Consider the following 18,412-nt stretch of genomic DNA (forward strand, 5'->3'; position numbering starts at 1 on the left):
GTGTCCAACCAGACTGGCCCCTCTTCCCCTGTACCCTCAGCGGATGCCTCGTCCCTTCTCACAGATAAGCGAGTGTGAGGTCAGAGCAACCCAGCTCCAGCAGGAGCAGAGGCTGCGGCTTCATTGTATCCATTTGTTTCCTCTGTGTGAAGCTTAGTGCGCTAAGACTCCAAGGTTGAACTACGAGGAAGGGGAGAGGCTCTCAGGGAAGCCTGCCACAGTGGTGTGCTTGTCTAGGTGAGCGTCGCCTACTTTACCACAGTACCATAAGTCTGTTGACTGACAAGCCACAGAAGAGGAAGTGGTTGCTCATGGTTTGTGAATGAGAGAGTTCATCATGCACTAGATTCTGTGAGGTGCTCTTTGGCGGGGCAGCCTGGTGCCTTCTCACCCTGTGCTGATACGGAGGTCAGAGATGGATGAGAAGGCTCTCTTGAGCACGTTTTAGGGAGGAACCAACTTTATTCATCAGGGCTCTCCCTACCCCTACCCTCTCGACCTAGTTCCCTCCTGAAGGACCACACCTCCAGTCCTGTGGCACAGAGGGTTGGAGTTTTTCAGTGGGTAAATTAGGAGGATGGAAACATTGGATGCTCTGGAAGGGGACACTCAGTTTTCACTGTCCCCTGGTTCTTTGTTGTGTCTATGGGAGTCCCTTGTGTGTGTGTGTGTGTGTGTGTGTGTGTGTGTGGTGTGTGTGTGTGTGTGTGTGTGTGTGTGTGTGTGTGTGTGTGTGTGTGTGTGTGTGTGTGTGTGTGGTGTGTGTGTGTGTGTGTGTGTGTGTGTGTGTGTGTGTGTGTGTGTGTGTGTGTGTGTGTGTGTGTGTGTGTGTGTGTGTGTGTGTGTGTGTGGTGTGTGTGTGTATGTGTGTGTGTATGTGTGTGTGGTGTGTGTGTGTGTGTGTGTGTGTGGTGTGTGTGTGTGTGTGTGTGTGTGTGTGGTGTGTGTGTGTGTGTGTGTGTGTGTGTGTGTGTGTGTGTGTGTGTGTGATATGTGTGTGTGTGTGTGTGTGTGTGTGTGTGTGTGTGTATGTGTGTGTGTGTGTGTGTGTGTGTGTGTGTGTGTGTGTGTGTGTGTGTGTGTGTGGTATGTGTGTGTGTGTGGTGTGTGTGTCTGTGTATGTGTCTCTGTGTGTACACATATATATGCATATCTATTTTTCTAGACAGGGTTTCTCTATGCAACAGCCCTGACAGTCCTGGAATTCACTTTGTTGACAAGGGTAACCTTGAACTCACAAAGATCCTCCTGCCTTTGCCTCCCGAGTGCAGTGTTTAAAGGTGTGTGCCACCACGCCGGGCTGGGATTCCCATATGCTGATTGCTGTCTCCTAGAGCATACCTTCAACTGTGGGTGACAGCCATGTGTGATTGTCAGGTACTGAAGAAGAGTAAAAGATTAAAAGGCTTGGTTGGTTTTCTGAACAACCAGTAGCCAAAAATTAACCCAGGATCAAGTGCATGATCGAGAGGTTTCTGGCCGTGCGCATCCATGTTGCCTTGTGTGACTTCACTGCGGCCTTGGCTCTGAGCACACAGTGCACACTTCCACTATGCACACCATCACGACTGCCATGCGGAGAATTTTGCATGAGGCGCCCCCACCCAGATTCAAGGCTGCTGTATGTCGTGTGCGGTGACGTTTCACTCTGTAAGGAAGCTTCCTGCGCCTGTAGATGCAGAGTGCCTGTAGCAGCCTTTTCTCTCTGTCCTCCCTCAGCATGGAAGTATCTAAGAACGTGCCTTTGCCGTCTACTGTGCTAGAATGTGCGAGCCTTTAAAATGGCTGTTTGGAGCTGGAGAGACAGATCAGTGGCTATGAACACCTGCTGCTCTTGAATTCGGTCCCCAGTACTCACATTGGGTGGCTTACGACATCCTGAACTCCAGCATCAGGAGGTGCAATGCCTTCTTCTGGCCTCCAGTGGCCACTGCGAAAATATAGATGCACGTGTGCACGCGCACGCGCGCACACACACACACACATACACACACACACAGAGTGTGTACATATACATAATTATAAACAAAAATAATACTTAAACTGCTGTTTGAGTTACAGCCTTAAATATTGCAAATTGCTAAATGGATTTTGATTCATCATGTGTCTTGAAGCTGAGTGCTTCCGGGGGCTCAGCCTGTAATGAGCCTGTCACCTGTGACGGAAGCTTCTGCCACAACCCGTGGCAGCCCATCTGCGTTTGTCCCTGGCGTGGTCCTGGTATGAGTTCTCCTGAGCTGTACTGGTGTTGCCTTGGTTGTCCCTGTTGAGGGATGCCCTGAGCGCTGCAGGGCAGTCAGAAGCTTCTCTGGCCTCCATTCCTGCACAGCAGCAGCAGCCCCTACCCTGAGTTGTGACCAGAGATGCCTCCACACATTGCTAAATGTCTCCTGAGGAGCAACGTAAGCCCTGACTAAATGCCACTGATCTAGACTAAAGCGCCCTCTAATGGCAGGTTCCCAAGCTCCTGAGTCGTCCTATGGTATATCGGGGGTCTTTGGCCCAGTTGACCCTATGACGCTATGAGGCCATATGCCGTGACTCTGAGCTGTGCCCCTTGCCTTTCCCATACCGGCGTGCAGAGGTGTGGACTCCTGGTGACCCTGCGGGATCCCTCTGTTTTAAATGTGACTCGGCAGTGTGGTAGTCCGAGTGTGTCCCCCATGTGCCCTCAGTACACACAGCACTGAAGGACTGTCCACTACGGAAGCTCCGTTCTCACCTGCCTGCCCTTCCTGCAGCATCAACAGGACCAGCTCTTCCGAACGAGTGTCTCCAGGCGGCCGGAGGGAGAGCTCCGGGGACTCCAAAGGAAGCCGGAACCGCACCGGCTCTACCAGCAGCTCGTCCAGCGGCAAGAAGAACAGTGAGAGGTAAGGAGGGCCCTGCTGTCTGTGTCTTCCATTATTACCCATGGGACAGCTCAGAAGACCCCTCTTGATAAGTCAAGCCTGCTACGTCTGAGCGCCAGGCCTTCTGAGACTGCATTGGTGGGGGTGGGGTAGCTGGCAGTCGCAGGTCGCCTCCTGGAAACTATAACCTAGACGTCCAGCCCCCAGTGACTGAGATGATGATGGTGGTGGTGATGATGGTAGTAAAGGAATGTCTAAGAAATTAGCCCAGGAAGTGGATCTGAATTTCCAGGCGCGATACCGCCTATCTCCGATAGACCTTCCCAAGTTAATCTTGAAATCACCTTTGCTGGAGTGTTTAAAGCTTGTAGCAATATTCTCTAAGACGGACAGGTTGAAAGCTGCGTTTTTGTGCTCACGCAGGGCTGTTTTTAATTGTTAGCTAACGGCAGAAATACGAACCATTTTCCGTTTAGGTTTCCTGTCCTGTCCTTTATTCCTAACCTGGAAGTTTCTATGAGTTTGTATAGCGGATTATGATAAATGTGTGAAACACACACTAACATTTTACTCACAAAAGCTACTTTTGGGCATTTTAATAGCCTGTTTTAAGAACGTGTTGGGCCAGCAAGGTTCCTATGCCCTTTCGCCTAGCATGGCCTTGTTCTCGCCTGGCTCCGGTTTTAGCTTTTCCGTTCCGAGGAGTCCAGGAAGGAGCCTCAGCTTCAGAGGTTAGGCTTGCTTCCTTTGAGATGTTCATGTAAGGAGATGGCCTAGTCAGAACATGGTTGGTTCCAAACCACAGTCTGTAAAGCTTCCAAGTTTGAAACTTTGTGGGGACGAAGTCTTGTAAGGGATGCTTAAACTCTGTGTCAGCCTTAGCTCTGAAAGGGATCTTTATAAAAGAAGAAGGGGGTGGGGAGAAGGAGGAGGTGGAGAAAGAGGAGGAGGAGGAGGAGGAAGGGGAAGAGGAGGAGGAAGAGGAGGAGGAAGGGGAAGAGGAGGAGGAAGGGGAGGGGGAGGAGGAGGAAGAGGAGGAGGAGGGGGAGAAGAAGAAGAAGAAGAAGAAGAAGAAGAAGAAGAAGAAGAAGAAGAAGAAGAAGAAGAAGAAGAATAGATAAAAGAGAATAGATAAAAGGTTGGAGAGATGACCCAGCAGTTAGGACCACTGGCTGTTCTTCCAGAGGACCTGGGTTCGATTCCCAGAGCCCATGTGGCAGCTCACAACAGCCTGTAACTCCAGTTCCAGGGCACTGCACATACACAGGCAAAACATCATCCATACACATAAAGTAAAACACTTTTTAAAAAATGTTGACAGCTCTTTATATCTCGTGGTAAGTTGAGTCCACCATCCACTGACAATTTCAGAAGCCCTGGACTCATCTTCTTCCCAGACTATTAGTGATTCTTAGGGGAAGATTATGCTAATCTTATGCTAATGAGGTGGTAAGATCCTGGCAATGAGGCCAGGTGGCCACAGAGGCAGCCAAGCGTGCCCGCCCCAGGACTGCTCTGAGTGGAATTCAGCCTGAGGTTGGTGCTGACCTGAAATGTCTATGTTCTGGCAAGTCTTATGAACATCTGATTTTTATCAGGAATTTCCAGAAAGAATCCACACCACGTAAAGTCCGGATCTGTCTTATCCTTTAAATCCCATGGTTTTGCTTAGTGTACTCGGTAAATATTTCCATAGAAGATATTTACAAAGGGGTTTTTGAGAAATGCCATGGGAAGGAATTTTGATCTGGAAACGAGAGAATGGGAGTGCTTGCAAATCGTTTTCTAAAAATAACCCTGGCCACTGTAAATGTCCGCTTGGAGCCAAACCCTCCATCCCATTGAAACCAAGAGACCACCCCAGCCATCCGGTCACCAGCGGGTTCAGAGAGGACACTTGGGTCAACGCTGCTACTGGCGGATATTTGGGGCACCTATTGGGAGAGTCAGAGGAGTCAAGCTGGCAATGTGAGCACTGCCTGGCCCAGATCTCCACACCATCATTCCTTTCCCCATGTGAACAACCCCAGAGGCTTATTGAGCTCTTGGGTTCTAGGCTAAGGCAGAGAAAGGCTTAGGGACCCCACATGTCGCCCATGCCTCCAGCCCGGTGGATTCTTCCATCACTAACCATGGTGAAGGGTGAAGACAGGCTGGCTCCTCCCCTCACTGGGGCTGTGAGCTCCAGGGAGTACCCTTAGGCGGCTGCCTCCCATGTGCAGAGATGCATTTCCTCAGTTCCTGTGTAGGCAGTGAGACACGGAATGGGAAGTACTCGCAAAGATCAAAGATCGGGATGTCTTCACGTTTGAGAGCCCTGGCTTTTCCTCGGTGATTCTGAGACTTTTGTGCCTCACTCTTTTGGCTCCTAGGGTGCTAACTGGGAAGAAAACACTCAGTGGCACGCTTGGTGCTCAATAAATGGTCATCTGTGCTGGGGGTGGCAGTGCACAGGAAAATAATGCATGAGGCGTTCCAAAATCCTCAGCCATTTCTTCCGTGTGTTAAGGGAAGGTGATTGACGGCTTCTGGTAACTTCTGAAGTGCCTGCTCTTTTCTTTGGTTTGCCACTGCCTTAGTCAGGGTTTCTATTCCTGCACAAACATCATGACCAAGAAGCAAGCTGGGGAGGAAAGGGTTTATTCAGCTTACACTTCTACACTGCTGTTCATCAGGAAGTCAGGACTAGAACTTAAGTAGGGCAGGAAGCTGACCTGATGCAGAGGCCATGGAGGGATGTGTCTTACTGGCTTGCTTCCCCTGGCTTGCTCAGCTTGCTCTCTTATAGAACCTAGAACAAAAGCCCAGGGATGGCACCACCCACAATGGGCTGGGTCCTCCCCCCTTGATCACTAATTGAGAAAATGCCTTAAGCTGGGTCTATGGAGGCATTTCCTCAACGGAGGCTCCTTTCTCTGTGATAACTCCAGCTTGTGTTCACACACAAAACCAGCCAGTACAGCCAGGTTTAATTACATTTGTATGAATGACCCAGGCCATTGAGTACAACCCAGATTTTGACAAAATCTAAATTCCGGGAACAGATGGTCCACACCATGATCCTCCCAGTGCCCGGCCAAGCACCTGTAGCAGTACACTGACTGCAGGAGGATGAGTTCTGGCTGGAGTCATTTTGATAGGTGCACTGATGTCATGCAAAGGACCTGGGCTCCACCCTCATCTGTGGACTCAGACGTCATCCATCAGTAGCCATAATGCTCAGTGTGTCACACCCCGTGTACAAACAAGCTATGTGAAAGAATGTCACACCAGCATCCGCATTCCTCAGCAACAGTGAGAGCATCTAGAAGACAATTCTGTAGGCTTTATGCAGTTCCTCACGCTCAAGAAGAAAATAAGTGTTTGTCAAGTCCTGAGCATTCCCCGAGTGTAGTCACTTCCTGGAAAACAGGTGTGTGCTCCTCTCTTGATTAGAACTGTGTCTTTATTAAGCGGTCCATTTCTTTGTGCCCTGTCCCATTTTCTTTAGAACTGATCGGTGGAGTTGAGAGTGTTTCCTATGACTTGGTACAATGTTCACCTTCTATCTTTGACTGTTTAACATTTAAAACTCCTTTGCCTCTAAGCAGCCTCGGGACTTTAACAGCATTTAATCTCTCTGCTGACAACGCTTCCATTAGAGATAAAAGCAATGTAGGGCAATGTAATATTTTACTTTATGCAATATTCATGGCAAATGAATATTAATGATTACATAATGAGTCTTGTCACCATGAAGTACTTATTAAATTTAAATAGGGAGTCAGCAGTAGCATTCTGAAAGAGTGGTGTGAGATACCGGTACACTAATCCACTAAGGAAGTTTTTTTAACTTTAAAGAAGTTTTACATCAGAAATGGCTACTTAGTTCTAAGTTTATAAGCACAGTTTACATTGGATGTCCCTAGACTGAGAAAGTGTTTCCGTTTAGAGTTACTGATAGAGATGTGTCAAGCTCTTGATTAAGATACTATGTGTCTATTTACAACTTGTTGCAATGGACTGGTTTGTAGAGTAAGAACTCTCCAGCCATCTGTTGGAAACCTTGTTATCACATACATAAACGCTGTTGGTCTTTGGAGGCAACAAATTTGAAGGGAAAATCGAAGTATTCCCTAGGGCCCAACTCCTGCTCCTCTGTGTAACCCTGTTGCTTAACCCGGTGCTGGGGGCAGCTGCTCTGGGCTCTCTGGCCTCTCCTCCTTCTCAGAGCTATATGGGCCATGGCTTTGCCCTCTGGCTGCTTCCTCCAATCCCTAAAGGCCTGATTGTTTAGCTTCTGTACTGCTACCCTAGTAGTGACCTTCGTCCTCAGCGTCCAGTTCAAGATCTCCTGGCTCCTTATCTTCTCCCTGTCAACACCCCTCTTCAGCCTCCCCCTCATGTTTCCCAGCAGGGTACTCTTTTTTCCCTTCTCTTTTCAAGTTGCTTTATTTCACAAGTTACCTGTTTCTGAAAATCCCAAGAGAGGACTTGAAGGTCCCCTACAGTATCAGTGGCAACACAGGGCTCACGGGACACTTTCCACATTCCCAACCAGAACTTGCTGGGTAGCCCAGCTGTCTCGATACCCACAATCCTGCCTCAGCTTTCCAAGTACTGAGATGGCAGGAATGTGACACCGTATTCAACACCAACAAGGTTTCTATCAACCAGTCAGACTAGTTCAGCATCTTTAACAATGCCACGGCACATAGTAGGTGCCCAGCAAACATGTATTGAGCAAATATGCTTATTCTTTTTTTTTTTTTTTTTTTGGTTCTTTTTTTCCGGAGCTGGGGATTGAACCCAGGGCCTTGTGCTTCCTAGGCAAGCGCTCTACCACTGAGCTAAATCCCCAACCCCATGCTTATTCCTCTTAATGAGGACGAGAGAAGGTCAAAATGGTGGATCCAGACGGTCACACCCAAGTCTCTATCCTGGCTCTGCCACTTTGGGTTCCACCATTCTAAATTACTAGATTGGGGAATGAGGGTGGACTCTTCAGCATAAAAATAGTATCTACCTCATAGGTGTTGTGAGGATTAAATAAGGTCTTCTCCAGAGCATCCTCTACACCAGGCTGGCCTGCCGTTGCCGTGGGTAGCTACTATTCCTGTTGCTCTGTCTCAAGGTTTCAGGGTCCGTGTTGGCTCACAATTCCTCCCACAGCGAAATTGTTTCTCTCCTTGGGGACTGTCCGAGTTTCGATTCTGTTGCTGTGCTGAAAAGCAACTCTTTTAGTTTACAGTTCCGGGTTAGGGTCTGACACTCAGGGAAAGTCACAGTGGCGGGCGGGAGTGTGAGGAAGTTGAACACAGATAACAGAGCAGATAGTGGGAGGCTGGAGAGGTGGCCTGGGGTTAAGAACACGCTCTGCTCTTGCAGAGGACTCGGGTTCTGTCCCCAGCACCCATGTTGTGTGGGGGGGGGACTCATAACCATCTGTCCTTCCAGCCCTTCCAGTTCCAGGAGATTGAACACTGTCTCCTGGCCTCTGTGGGTACCAGACACGCATGTGGCACACAGGCATCTATGCAAGCAGGACGCCCACAGAGTGGAGAATGGGCTCGGGCACGCTCGCCTTCTCTCCAGCCCCTCTCTCCATCTACACAGCCCAAGACATGTTCAGGGTGGGCTCTCCCTCACCCACCCCAATTAGCCCAACTAAGAAAGCTAACCCAATTTGACAGTTCCTCTGGGAGATGCTTCTCCGGGGCGATGTTAGATCATGTCCGGTAGACAATCTAAGTTAACCGTCACGGAAACATTTTGAGTTCAGTGCTCCTTACCCTGACCTGAAAAGAGGGGAATTGGAAGCTTGGACAATGTCTGTCACCCTCCCTGTGTGGTCTTACAGCACAGCTTCACTCTGATCTACTGTGTGCATGACATGGTGCAAAGCAGGCTGGGGAACAGGATGGGCCGCGTGAAGAGATTCACCCTCTCAGGACTTGCTGACAGACGGCATGACAACAGACTGAGCCTGTCTCCTCAGTTCCTGCAAGACACAACCCAAAGCAGCGGGGAAAGAAGGAAAAGGGTTTGGACGTGCAGCTCACTGAGAGAGACACAGCTCTGAACTGATCAAAACGACGCTCAAATCTTAAGGCCCAGAAGGTGGCTGACCTAAACTCAGGCATCATTCTGAGACACCACCCAGCTGTGGGCCTCCCTCTGGTGCTTCGGAGTCTGGAGGGAGGAGTGACAGCGTTTGGGCAGACTTTACCTCACCCTGCAAGGCTCACCGGAGAGCCCCTTCTTTAAGACAGCCAGTCTCTGTGGCTGGGTGTCCGTCTCCCTTCTCCATCCCCTCTCCAGTCCCTTCCCAAAGGGCTCTAAGAGGGCAGAGACATTGTCCTTTCTTAGGCTCTGACCCTGCAGCACTTTGCAAAGTGCAGGAAGCACAAAAACCTCCCACTAAGCATTCCTTGAGTGAATGAAATTACATTAAAAACAAAAAACAAAAAACAAAAAACTAGAACTGTTTAAGAAACCGGTAAGGAGCGCCACCTAGAGGCTGAACGTTAGTACCACACTTAGTGTTTTTGTGCTCTCACTCTTCAAGCCCTACATTTTTTCTTAATGGGATTTAAATAGTTGGTGCTGGCATTCTTTGGTTTGTCTTTTGTGACTGTTGGCAGAGGGCTCTAGAGATAAACATACAAGTGGCTTCTTGTGGGTGAAAGTGGCCAAGCGGGAGGGAAGACATTAGCGCCAGTGTGTACACAGTTCATTCTGTCTCACTCGGTCCTGACGTGGTTCTGTCCATTTTGTGGATGAAGAAGCAAAGCCTTCCGAGGAGAAGCAGCCCGTGTCCCCTGGCGTGCTGCATAGCTTTGATTTAAGGAACACTCACAGTCCAGTAACCCTTGATGCCTCTCCCACGACTTTTGGCTTTTGTGCCCACCTGTGTCAGTTGCTCCTAGAATCCATTCCCTCTTCTCAGACTCCTGGAGACCTGCGCATCTGTGAGGGTTTGAATGACCTTGTGGGCTTTCTCTTTTTGGTGCACCATTATCTATAGGTGTGTGTGTATGTGTGTGTGTGTACCTCTGTGTGTGTGCATATGCATGTGTGTGTTAGTGTACTCTCCCGCATGGACATGTGTGCAAGCCGCAGGTTAAAATCAGTTAACTTCCTCAGTCAGTTCCCACCCACCTTCGTTTAGACTGGGTCTCACACTGATCCTGCAGTTCACCGATCGGCTATGCTGGCTAGCCAGAGACTCCCAGGGATCCTCCTGTCTCAACCCCCGCCCTCCCAGCCTGCTCCCCCTCCCCCGCCAGCACCAGCCTTTCTGTGTGGGTGCCAGGGATCTGGACCCAGATCCCCATGTTTGTGTGGTAGGCACTTTAATGACCTAGGCACCAACCCGGAGCCCGTAACTGCATTTTCCTATTTCCAGAAGCTGCACATGAATCACTGGCGGTGGGATTCAAAGGCTTGGGCTTCCTTTTGCCGTGTCTTGTCTTTCGGCTTCCTGTCTGGCTCCTAGGACCACAGGAGGTTTGCCTCGCTGTCTTTTTCCTTACCTTTCACTCACCTTTCTTCCCACTGCCTGTGAGCCCAGCGCATAAGTGACATGTCAGGAGTCTGGCTTCCGCAGGGCACACAGAGCACAGGGCCGTCAACCGCGCCTTGACAGTGGGGGCAAGCCAGGTGAGCCACAGAAAGACAGCTATTTTAAGTCTGACACAAAGCTGAAGCCACCGTATACTGGGCTAAAACAAAACAAGAAAAGAGAAAAGGGAGGAAGGCCCCCCTCCAGGGACAGGTCCGAGCTGCAGTTTTGGCAGAATGTCAGACAGAAAACACTTGGCTTTATGGGAAGAGGGGACTCGTTAAAGGCCGGGAGTGGTCTGGCTGACAGGTCAAATTCCTAGAGGTCCAGACAAAGGGGAATTCCCCACGCTCACACGCTCCTTTTCTGTAGAACTTCAGGGAGTGCCCAGAACAGCCTGGAGTGGAATGTGGGTGGGTGTAGCAAGAGACTTTCTGAGGCACACCAGGTCATCTGTGGTCTGTGAGGAGAGAAGCAGCCTCCAGGCCTTGCCCCTAGAGCCAGGCGGTGCTCACCCTCTGTTCTGCCCTGGAGATGCAACAGAAAGCAGAATGAAGACCCTGTACTCGTGAGCCTTTCTGCCCAGTGGAGAAGCAAAATAAAACAGGGCTCAAAGTTCTACAGACAAAAATGGCCCAGGGTGGAGCAGGAGTGTGGACTGTGGCGTGTGGGGCCTGAGGGAAGACTGCAGTGTTAGCTGGATACCCAAGAAGGCCTCACAGGAAGTGGCCACCAGACTAGACTCAAACAGCAGCCCTGTGTCATCTGCAGGCTGATGTCCAGGAGGAGGGACAGAGAGCCATTGCTGTATACTGGAGTGCTCCAGGCCAGGCCACAGGACAGCAGCTACAGGCTGGAGACATGAGCTACTTAGCCAAGGGGTTAGAAACAGCCTGGGACCATATAGCCCCAGGGGAACGCTAGCATTTAGATTGGAAGGCCAAAGAGCATTTTTATAGTCCTGTTTCCCTTGACCATACTTCAGAATTCAGAAAGTTTCTCCAACAGCGAATTCTGCTCTTTGCGTTTGAGCTATGCTTGTGTCCCTGTGCAAGCAGCAGCCCCATCACCCACTTCACGCACACAAACATGGAGTAGCCTGGACATCAAGGGTAGCAACGGGTCATATCACTGGTGCAGCACGGGCTGAAGGATGACTTCTAGTCGAGGTACTTTCAAGTTAGAACTGAGGGGGGGAAAAAAGAGGCGACCTTGGGACTTTAGGGAGATGGCTCTGTTAGAACGCCTGCCATGCAAGACAATGTGCTAGCTAGTTTTATGTCAGCCTGCCACGAGCTGGAGTTATTTGGGAAAAGGGAACCCCAATTGAGGAATGGCCCCCACCAGATTCTGTGGGCAAGTCTGTGGGGCCATTTTCTTAATTGATGCTTGATGTGGGAGGACCCAGCTTCCTGTGGGCAGGGCCACCTCTGGCCTGGTGAGCCTGGGCGCTGTAAGAAAACAGGCTGAGAAAATCATGGGGAAGCAACCAGTAAGCAGCACCTCTCTAAGACCTCTGCATCACCTCCTGCCTTCAGGCCCCTCCTCTGACTTTGTCTTGACTTCCTCCAGGGATACATTGTGACCTCAGAGCTGTAAGCTAAAATAAACCTTCCTTCCCAAGTTGCTTTGGGTCACGGTGTTTCCTAAGCAATAGTAACTCTAATAGTAACACATGAAGACTTGAGTCTAGATTCCCCAAACTCATAAAAAGAAGTGGACATAGTGGCAACCATTGCACTAGGGAGGGCAGAGGCTGACAGATCCCTCAAGCTCAGAGGTCGGCGAGCCTCGCCAGATCAATGAATTCAGTGGGAGAGTCTGTCTCAGACATGGTGAAGAACTGCGGCCTGTGTCCTGGACTACTCAGCCTGACCCTACCTGCCCTCGAGGGGTGGAGGTGAGTCAGTGACACGGACTCCGGGAGCAGCTGAGAAAAGCCACAGCAAACTCACTGAGCACTGCTGCAAACTCCTTTAATACCCTCCCCCTTGGGCCCCATTGGCCCCAAGAAAGCATCGCTTCTAGACAGCAGTTCCCGATTGGCTGGCGTTGTCTGTGCCAAGCAATCCTTGGCAGTCCTCAATGAGGTCCTCCTGCAGTAGACGCCTTTGCAGCTGTCAGGCCCCTGGTGTTTACACAGAGGTGGCCCTGCTGTTCCTGCTACAGAGAACGATCTAGAAGACACTTGACATTTGTCTCTGGCCGATACACACACACACACACACACACACACACACACACACACACACACACGCATGCACATATAAATGCTCACACATGCATGTATACAGGCACATGCACCTTGCTAACAAGTATATGCACCCCACCACACGGGTGTGCATGCAGAAGAGAAGTGATATTAGGAATGTATCCGCTTTTTTTTTTAATTCAAGCAACCAAAGATTATGTCTCTAGCAACATTTAAGGGGCGATTAAAGTGCCCCCCTGGGGCAAACATCAGATGTCCTGCACACCAGACATTAGCAAAGTTACAGTTATGAAGTAGCATCAAACAAATTTTATGCTTGGGGTCACCACAACACGAGGGACTGTATTAAAGGGTCGCAGCGTCAGGAAGATCAAGAACCACTGGATTAAACCAGTGCTCCTTGTGGCTATGGTTTCCTTTCTTCTGTTTGGTTTCATAGCTTAAGGTCGGGAGAGCAGGAAAAGCTAAGCAGTGCAGGGCAAACATCTGGAATCTCCCGGCTGGGAAGCACGGACTGGCTGGAGCGCATTCCCTGCTCTCCCTGAGTGCCTGAGTCCGGTGTGTCACTTGAGTCCAGCCTCTTAACTGTAACCGGTTAATTTCCCAGGCGCAGTCACGGGTTGTCACTGTCTGTTGTGTGGCTGTGCTCAGCAGTGACATCTCCACATCCAGGATGGCCTCTGTCCCACCCTCCTGTCATCCTTAGAACAGTTGCTGTATAAGAGATGTGCTCACAAACTCCACACCCACAAGTTCTCTCATCAAGACTTTGATGATTTAAAAGAAAATTAACCAATGTATACAGTATTCTATTTTATTATGGCATTTGCAAATAAAATTTGTTTCAACTTAAAATTTTCAAGTTAAATTTAATTCTATGTGCATGAGAATTTTGCCTACATGTACACCTATGCACCATGAAGGAAAGGGTGTTGGACCCCAGGGAACTGGAGTTAGAAATGGTTCTACCCGTCGTGCGGGTGTTGAGAACTGAACCTGGGTCCTCTGAAACAAAAGATAGTTCTCTTAACTGCTGAGCCATCTCTCCAGCCCACCTAAAATGTGTTTGCTAGCTTTCCTTTCTCTGATCCTCTATTTTTACCCTGTCCGCCATGTATCCCCTACTCCCACTTTTGTATTGCATATGTTCTATAGCCCTCCCTCACCCCTCATCTCTTCCTCTCTTAAGGTCTTCTTTTAAATTCATATATATATATATATATGTATATGTATATACACACATATATTTATATATATACACATACATACACACACATACACACACATATACATGCATACACACACACACACACACACACACACACACACATTGCAAGCTAGGATCCACATTTGAGAGAATGTGGCTAGTTTTATGTCAACTTGACATAGCTGAAGTCATCAGAGAAGAGGGAACTTCAAATAAGAAATGCTTCCACAAGGTCAGTCTATAGGTGAGCCAGTAGGGCACTTTCTTAATTAGTGATTGATGGGAGAGGGACCAGCCATTGTGGGTGGGGCCATCCCTGGGCTGAGAAAGCCAGTAAGTAGCACCCTCCATGGCCTCTGCATCAGCTGCTGCCTCCAGGTTCCTGTCCCGCTTCCACTCCTGTCCTGACTTCCCTCAGTCATGGATTGTTGCCTGGAAGTGTAAAGTGGAAATTAACTCTTTCCCAATAAGTTGCTTTAGTCATGGTGTTTCATCCCAGCAATAGTAACCCTAATTACAGCAACATGTGCCGTTTGCCTTTCTGAGTCTGGTTCGTCTTAGTTAATACAATGTATTCCAGATCTGTCCATTTCCTTTCTTTCTCTTTGTAGCTATGATGCCAAAGACCAGCTTTGGCACCAGAGGGTAAATTGAGGCAGGCAGCCTATCATGGGTCAGTGTTGAAAGCAGCTGACACAGCTGGATCCAGATGCTAACAGGGGCTGCAGCAGCTGGAGAAGGGATGGGGCTCTCTCTCTCTCTCTCTCTCTCTCTCTCTCTGTCTCTCTCTCTCTCTCTCACACACACACACACACAGACACACACACAGACACACACACACCACACACACACACACACACACACACACACACACACACACACGCAACCACACACACGGTATGGTTGGTATGGTTGGAACAAGGGTGAGCTCCAGCAAATTATTTCTTTTCTTAACCCCCTTTTATGCCCCTAGAGACAAAGTTTTTTCTACTAGGAAGAAAATTACTTCATAGCCACAGTTACAAATTTTCCAGAGATAATCACCATAAAAACACTCTTCAAAAACAAATCAAAATCATTATACAAAAGAAAATTGCAGCAGGATATTGATTATGTATGTCCTATATGAACCATATATCTAACCAAACAATTCTCATCTTTCTTTCTTTCCTAAAGCTCAGAGCAGTAATTTTTAGTTCATTGATTGATAAAGTTTCGACAAGCCAAGTCTGTAGCTGCAAGTGTTTCCCTATGCTTGGTTGACAGCAACTTATTCTTACTAAGAAGCAAATCGTTTTTCTTACATCTTATCTTCGAAGTTCTGATCGGAGAGGCTGGCTAATCTTATATCCGTATTGGAATTCTTTGTTTCTTATTGTAACCTTATCTTTTCCTGGTGCACACCACAAACCTGTTACCTCAGGCCCAACCTAGAGCGCATGCCCTCTTTGACCAGGAGCTCGCCCAAGCCTATTCTTTTTTTTTTTTTTTTTTTTTTTTTCGAGCTGGGGACCGAAACAGGGCCTTGCGCACTAGGCAAGCGCTCTACCGCTGAGCTAAATCCCCAACCCCGCCCAAGCCTATTCTTGCTTCTACATCTCTGTGTGTGTAATGCACGAACGGTCACTGCACCCCTTTCTCTGACTCAAGCAGCTCTTGCCATCCTACCAGGAAAGGACACACTTTATTCATAATTCTAACTTAAAACTTTCTGCCAACTGCCCTAATTTCCTAACTTTACATTTTCTACCAACTACCTTAACTTCCCAAAAGTATTAGCTTTTTTAAAAAAGATTACCTAAATCGAGTCAGAAATTCCATAAAATTATCAATTCATTTAGACAGCATTACCTCAAGAATTCTCATCTTCATATTGATCTGTAAGAAACTTGCCCAACAGAGTGGCCCATCACCCAGGAAATATTCACAGCAGGCTGTAGGTAGTGAGGGTCCCCCAGTGTCCACTCACACCAAGCCACACATGTGGAGTGTGGCAGTGACAAACATGAGCAAGCACAGCAGTAGCAAGAAGCACTCAGTCCTGGGTGAAGTCTCTGAGACCGTGCCTCACCAGAGCTCCCCCATCGCAGCTCAGCAGGACGGTGGCCATCTCCAGGGAGCTCACGTGCCCTCTGCATCTTCCTGAGTGACATCTGCCACTGCGTAAAACTCCGCTGTGTGTGTCTGGATCTCATTTTTATTCTTTGGTTGATGGACATCCGGCTGGTCCCATCCCTTCTGTGGGTGGACATCTGGCTGGTCCCATCCCTTCTGTTGATGGACATCTGACTGGTCCCATACCTTCTGTGGGTGGACATCTGGCTGGTTCTGTTCCTTCTGTTGATGGACATCTGGCTGGTTCCACCTCTTGCTGTTATGAATAGTGGCAGCCGTAAGCGTGAATGTGTAGGTAGAGTGTGTGGGTATCTCTGTGGCAGGAAATAGGACTCTGCTCATTTGAGGTAAGTCCCTTAAACGTAAGAGGGAGGAAAAGTTAACCTTACGCCCTAGCCAGGGCCACTCTCATGTTGACTAGCCAGCTGCCCCAACCTGTGTTTGCTCTTAAATGGGGTTGCGGCCTTATTCGCTTAATTCTGAACATTTTTCTATATTTTTTTTTTTTTTTTTTTTTTTTTTTTTTTTTTTCGGAGCTGGGGACCAAACCCAGGGCCTTGCACTTGCTAGGCAAGTGCTCTACCACTGAGCTAAATCCCCAACCCCTACACGTTTCTTCTGCAATGAAATTGGCCTGGTTACACGCCATGCTTGTGGCAGAGGGCTGTAGCTTGGATCTGTGGAGTGGTGAAAGGGAATGCCTCAGGGCCCTTTAAAATCTGTGTGGCGGTGCTGGGGAGAGGGCTCGGCAGGTAAAACACAGTGTGTGGCTGAGGGTGTGAGTTCAGATCCCCCAAAGCCACATAAAAGCCAGAAGGGTATGGGGTAAACCCAGTGTGAGGGAGGAGATGCTCTCTGGAGCAGCTGGCCAGCCACACTGAGACAGAAAGCTCTGGGTTCAGTGGGAGACCCTGCCTCCAAATGAGATAGGGAATAATCAAGGAAAAGCGTGACCGTGTCCTCAGACCTCCACATAGACATGCACACATGTATGTCCGCCCACATGCAAGCACATATCTGCTCATACATGCACTCCGCAAACACGTATGTGTACCGATATATACGTATGTTATACACGCATATAAATAAATACCGTTTTCTTGGTTTATTTTTACAGCAAACCCAAGGAGCCTACATTCAGTCCAGGTAAGTTCTGGTTTCATTCCTGGATTGGGAGAGGGGGATATCATTTAGACCTTGACTGATTGGTAAACAGTAAATGGGAACCTCAGAGCCAGGCCCCTGGTACTCAGAAAACAGATCTGGTGCTTGTGAGTGTCACCAAGCAATCGTTGGTGGCTCAGATAGTGGCAGTTTCGCCAGGAAACGGATGACAGGCATAGTGACTAAACCCCTCCCTGACCCTAGTCAGACCCACATGGAAGTCAGCGAGGGTTAGAGCGGGAACTTCTTGGTAAAGATACCCTTCACCTCTACCGTGCTCCTCAGACCTCTCTAGCGCTTCTCCCCGAGGGAAAGTCTCTTCTGCGTAAAGCTGTTCTACCCTGTTCAAAGTACTTGCTCCCTTTCTGCTTCTAATTTCCTAAACTGCAAGCCAATAATACTTCATAAATGGCTGTCTCTAAATCACACTTTATAAGAAAGCAGATGCTACGTGCTCTTTTTTTTTTTTTTTTGAGCACATGAACTGTATTTTAATAGTTACACGTGAAAAAAGTTACAAACGTGGAACTAAATAGGTTAATCTGGTTTGAGTTTTCCCAGTTTCCCCCCTTCCACACAAAATAAAGATTGATCCCTGAAAATGTAATTACCACAAACCCACAGGCGTGCAAACCTGAGTGTACATGTCAGGGTACACGCAACGTTCCCTTGTCCCCTTGTCCTCTCGGGGCCAGGGTGGTACCAGCCTGCGGCTGGCCAGTGAGCACGCCAGCAGACAGACCAGCCACACGTGCAGTACCGCCATCTCTTTGTCTAGCCCTTCAGTCTCCGAAACCCCAAGGGAAGCGCCGGGTGACACACAGCAAAGGTAGGCAGAGCTTCCCAACCCACAGCTCCCCGCACACGGCTGCTGCCCCAGCCCAGAGGCTGTTTTCGTACCGGCAGCCTCCTCGCATGACAGCATCTGTTGCCTGTCCTGAGTTCAGTGCACCTCTGAACATTCACTTGGATGGGCTTCAACATGTGGCTGTGATTTGGATTGAGATTCATCATTGGCTGATTGTAGGCGTTCTAAGAGGATCTGGAGAGAGCTCTCGGGCAGCCCCCTGAGTGTCCACCGTTTGGCATGAACCCCTGCACCGCTGACCTCTCCCCACGAGCACGCACCTCTGGGTTTGGTGATTGTGTGCTGTGCTCCTAACGTGTCTGCAAACAGCATTGCCTTCCTGGGTTGCACAGATCGTAGACGTAGGCCCCATACCCGTTTATAGTGCCCAACAGCACATAGTTAAAATATTGCTTCGTCCTGGTCAGCAATGTTTAGCGGTGAGGTAAGGAAGTCAGTCATAGGCATTCTT

General features: G+C 49.0%; 1 protein-coding gene across 4 annotated transcripts in view; it reads left to right on the plus strand.

Annotated features, from left to right (window-relative positions):
• The window catches only part of Eml1 (EMAP like 1), a 128,591-nt gene that overhangs the window by 79,055 nt on the left and 31,124 nt on the right, over nucleotides 1–18,412 (plus strand). For 3 of the 4 annotated variants that reach the window (XM_032908404.1, XM_032908403.1, XM_032908401.1), the window contains exons 4-6: nucleotides 2,742–2,873; nucleotides 17,047–17,075; nucleotides 17,872–17,922. In XM_032908404.1, coding sequence (XP_032764295.1) covers nucleotides 2,742–2,873; nucleotides 17,047–17,075; nucleotides 17,872–17,922 — 212 coding nt within the window. The remainder of the gene's footprint in view (nucleotides 1–2,741; nucleotides 2,874–17,046; nucleotides 17,076–17,871; nucleotides 17,923–18,412) is intronic. The other variant, XM_032908402.1, reaches the window with a different exon arrangement.

This window comes from Rattus rattus, chromosome 7 (genome assembly GCF_011064425.1).
Source record: "Rattus rattus isolate New Zealand chromosome 7, Rrattus_CSIRO_v1, whole genome shotgun sequence".
NCBI lineage: Eukaryota > Metazoa > Chordata > Mammalia > Rodentia > Muridae > Rattus > Rattus rattus.